We start from the raw sequence: 2488 nt of genomic DNA, 5'->3' as shown, positions 1-2488 counted from the left end.
GGAAGCTGAGGTTAACAGGGTTAAGCGGTTTGCCCAGGGTCACACAGCTAGTAAGTGTAAGAGGTCAAATCTGAACTCAGATCTTCCTGATACCTGCCTGGTGCCTTATCCAATACACCACTTACTTTCCCTATTTTGACCTAATCACCTCTAAAATGTGATATATTCTTACTCTTATTCTTGTTTTCTGTCATTGTATTGTAGCAACAACATGTTGAAGCTTCTTTACATCCCCTTTTGGCTCTCTAAGATTTGCACTAATGTTTGGCCAAAAGAAACAGAATTCTGACCTGAAAATTTCCAGATAATTTAAAATGACATTGAGCTGTCAAATAAAACATTCTGCATGTCCTAGGTATGATAATTTTGTGTTTTAGAACCTCCAACTTTGGGCAATTCATGCTAATATCTAACCTAAACCCATAAGGAAATAATTCAAGTATATGTCAATGGATGAACATAGAGGGCTCCTTCTCAGTTGTTGACATTATGAATTCTTTCTCACTCTGGCAGGCCAAGCTTTTCCTCTCATGAGGTATCCCCAGGCCTATCATGATGTCATCAAACAGCAGTGATGCCATGGATCCCATTTTCCTTCTGAAGGGTTTCCCAGGATTTGAGTCAGTGCATGTCTGGCTCTCTATCCCCTTCTGTCTTGCTTACTTAGCGGCTTTTGGAGGCAATGTCGCTATCTTGGTTATCATCTGGACAGAGACCTCTCTTCACCAGCCCATGTATTACTTCCTGTCCCTTCTGGCCTTGACTGACCTAGGTATGTCACTGTCCACACTGCCTACCGTGCTTGGAGTTCTGTGGCAGTATACACAGGAGATCCAAGCAAGTGCCTGCTATGCCCAGCTCTTCTTCATCCATACCTTCACCTTCTTGGAGTCTTCAGTGCTGTTGGCCATGGCCTTTGACCGTTTTGTTGCCATCTGCTTCCCACTCCACTATGCTACTATCCTCACCAATGGTGTCATTGTCAAAATTGCCCTGGCTTGCTTGCTGAGGAGTATGGGGGTTGTCTTGCCCACACCCCTGCTTCTACAACAGTACCACTACTGTCACACCAACATCCTCTCTCATGCCTTCTGTCTCCATCAGGATGTACTGAAGCTGTCCTGCTCAGATGCTAGGGTCAACAGCATCTATGGACTGTGTGTGGTTATTGTCACCCTGGGCATAGACTCAGTTTTCATCCTACTCTCCTATCTGCTGATACTTTGGGCTGTGCTGGGCATTGCATCCCATGAAGAACGGCTTAAGGCACTCAACACATGTGTCTCCCATGTCTGTGTGGTGCTTATTTTCTTTGTGCCTGTGATTGGTGTTTCTGTGGTACACCGCTTTGGGAGGCACTTGTCACCCACAATACACATCATTATGGCTGATGTTTATTTACTTCTTCCACCTGTACTGAACCCGGTTGTCTACAGTGTCAGGACCAAGCAAATCCGTGCAGGGATCATCCACAAATTCAGGACAAGGAAATTGTTTTAAGGGATGCTTTCCTCCCCCCACACTGATGGTAAACCATTATTTTCAATGACAGATCTGTCATTCAACATTGCTTCCCCTGCTAAATGTCTCCCTTCTCAATTGGGATATCTTCCTAAAATGATTTTATGACATAGGATGTGCCTTACTGTTTCAGGATTTTACCCAACTCTTAATATAGAGTCAGAACTTTGGCCCCTTGAAAATTCCAGATCCCTGCTGTCACGGTTGTTGTCTATAGACTGAACTTACCCCTCAGCCATTGGGAAATATCTCTCTGCATTGTTTCTCCTTGCAATACTCCTGCTTCTCACCACTGTCTCCTGATAGGCACTCTGCTAATGCAGAGATACACATTCCTACCTGGAAGTAACTGGAGCTTAGTTGATCTTTAATATCCAGCTGCTCAGCCAGTAGAAAGACAGGGCAAATGATGCTCATAGCTCACATTCACGTAGTTTCGAAGGTTCCCCTAACATTCAATACAGTGCTTACATATATTATCTCTTTTGGAAATAAATATTTATATATAATTAACTATGTGACAGGCACTGTGCTAAATGCCTTTTATAAATATTATCTTATTTGATCCTCACAATAATATTATTGCTATTTTTATCCCCATTGTACAGATGAGGAAACTGAGGCAAGCACAGGTTAATTGACTTGCCCAGGGTCATGTAGCTTTCCTAGGTCACACACAGTTTCATTTGATGGTCACGACAACCATTGCCCAACCACAATAACCACCCCAGCAATGGGCAGGGCTTCTTGGTCCCTATCTCCTTTGTCCTCTACTTTGTTTATATGTTTTATGAGTTATGATATTCACTGGTCTCCCAAATATGACTCCATATATATGAACCAAATTTGTGAGCCTAAACTGTATGGCCGCCCTTTGTCTTTGGGCAGAATCCTGGTTTTTTATGGCTTGCCCTTTCTCACTGATGATCACTCTTCAAAACTCACAGTACTATGAATAATTTGGATG

At 43.0% G+C, this 2488-nt stretch overlaps 1 protein-coding gene across 1 annotated transcript; it reads left to right on the top strand.

The window, feature by feature from the left end:
• Nucleotides 1-552: 552 nt before the first annotated feature.
• Nucleotides 553-1500, top strand: LOC118839550 (olfactory receptor 51L1-like). The gene has a single exon (XM_036747024.1). The coding sequence runs from the start codon at nucleotides 553-555 to the stop codon at nucleotides 1498-1500; it is 948 nt and encodes a 315-aa protein (XP_036602919.1).
• Nucleotides 1501-2488: the final 988 nt, after the last annotated feature.

This window comes from Trichosurus vulpecula, chromosome 2, assembly GCF_011100635.1.
Source record: "Trichosurus vulpecula isolate mTriVul1 chromosome 2, mTriVul1.pri, whole genome shotgun sequence".
Taxonomy (NCBI): Eukaryota; Metazoa; Chordata; class Mammalia; order Diprotodontia; family Phalangeridae; genus Trichosurus; species Trichosurus vulpecula.
The sequence above is the reverse complement of the archived record's forward strand: the minus strand, read 5'-3'. Positions and strand labels throughout refer to the sequence as shown.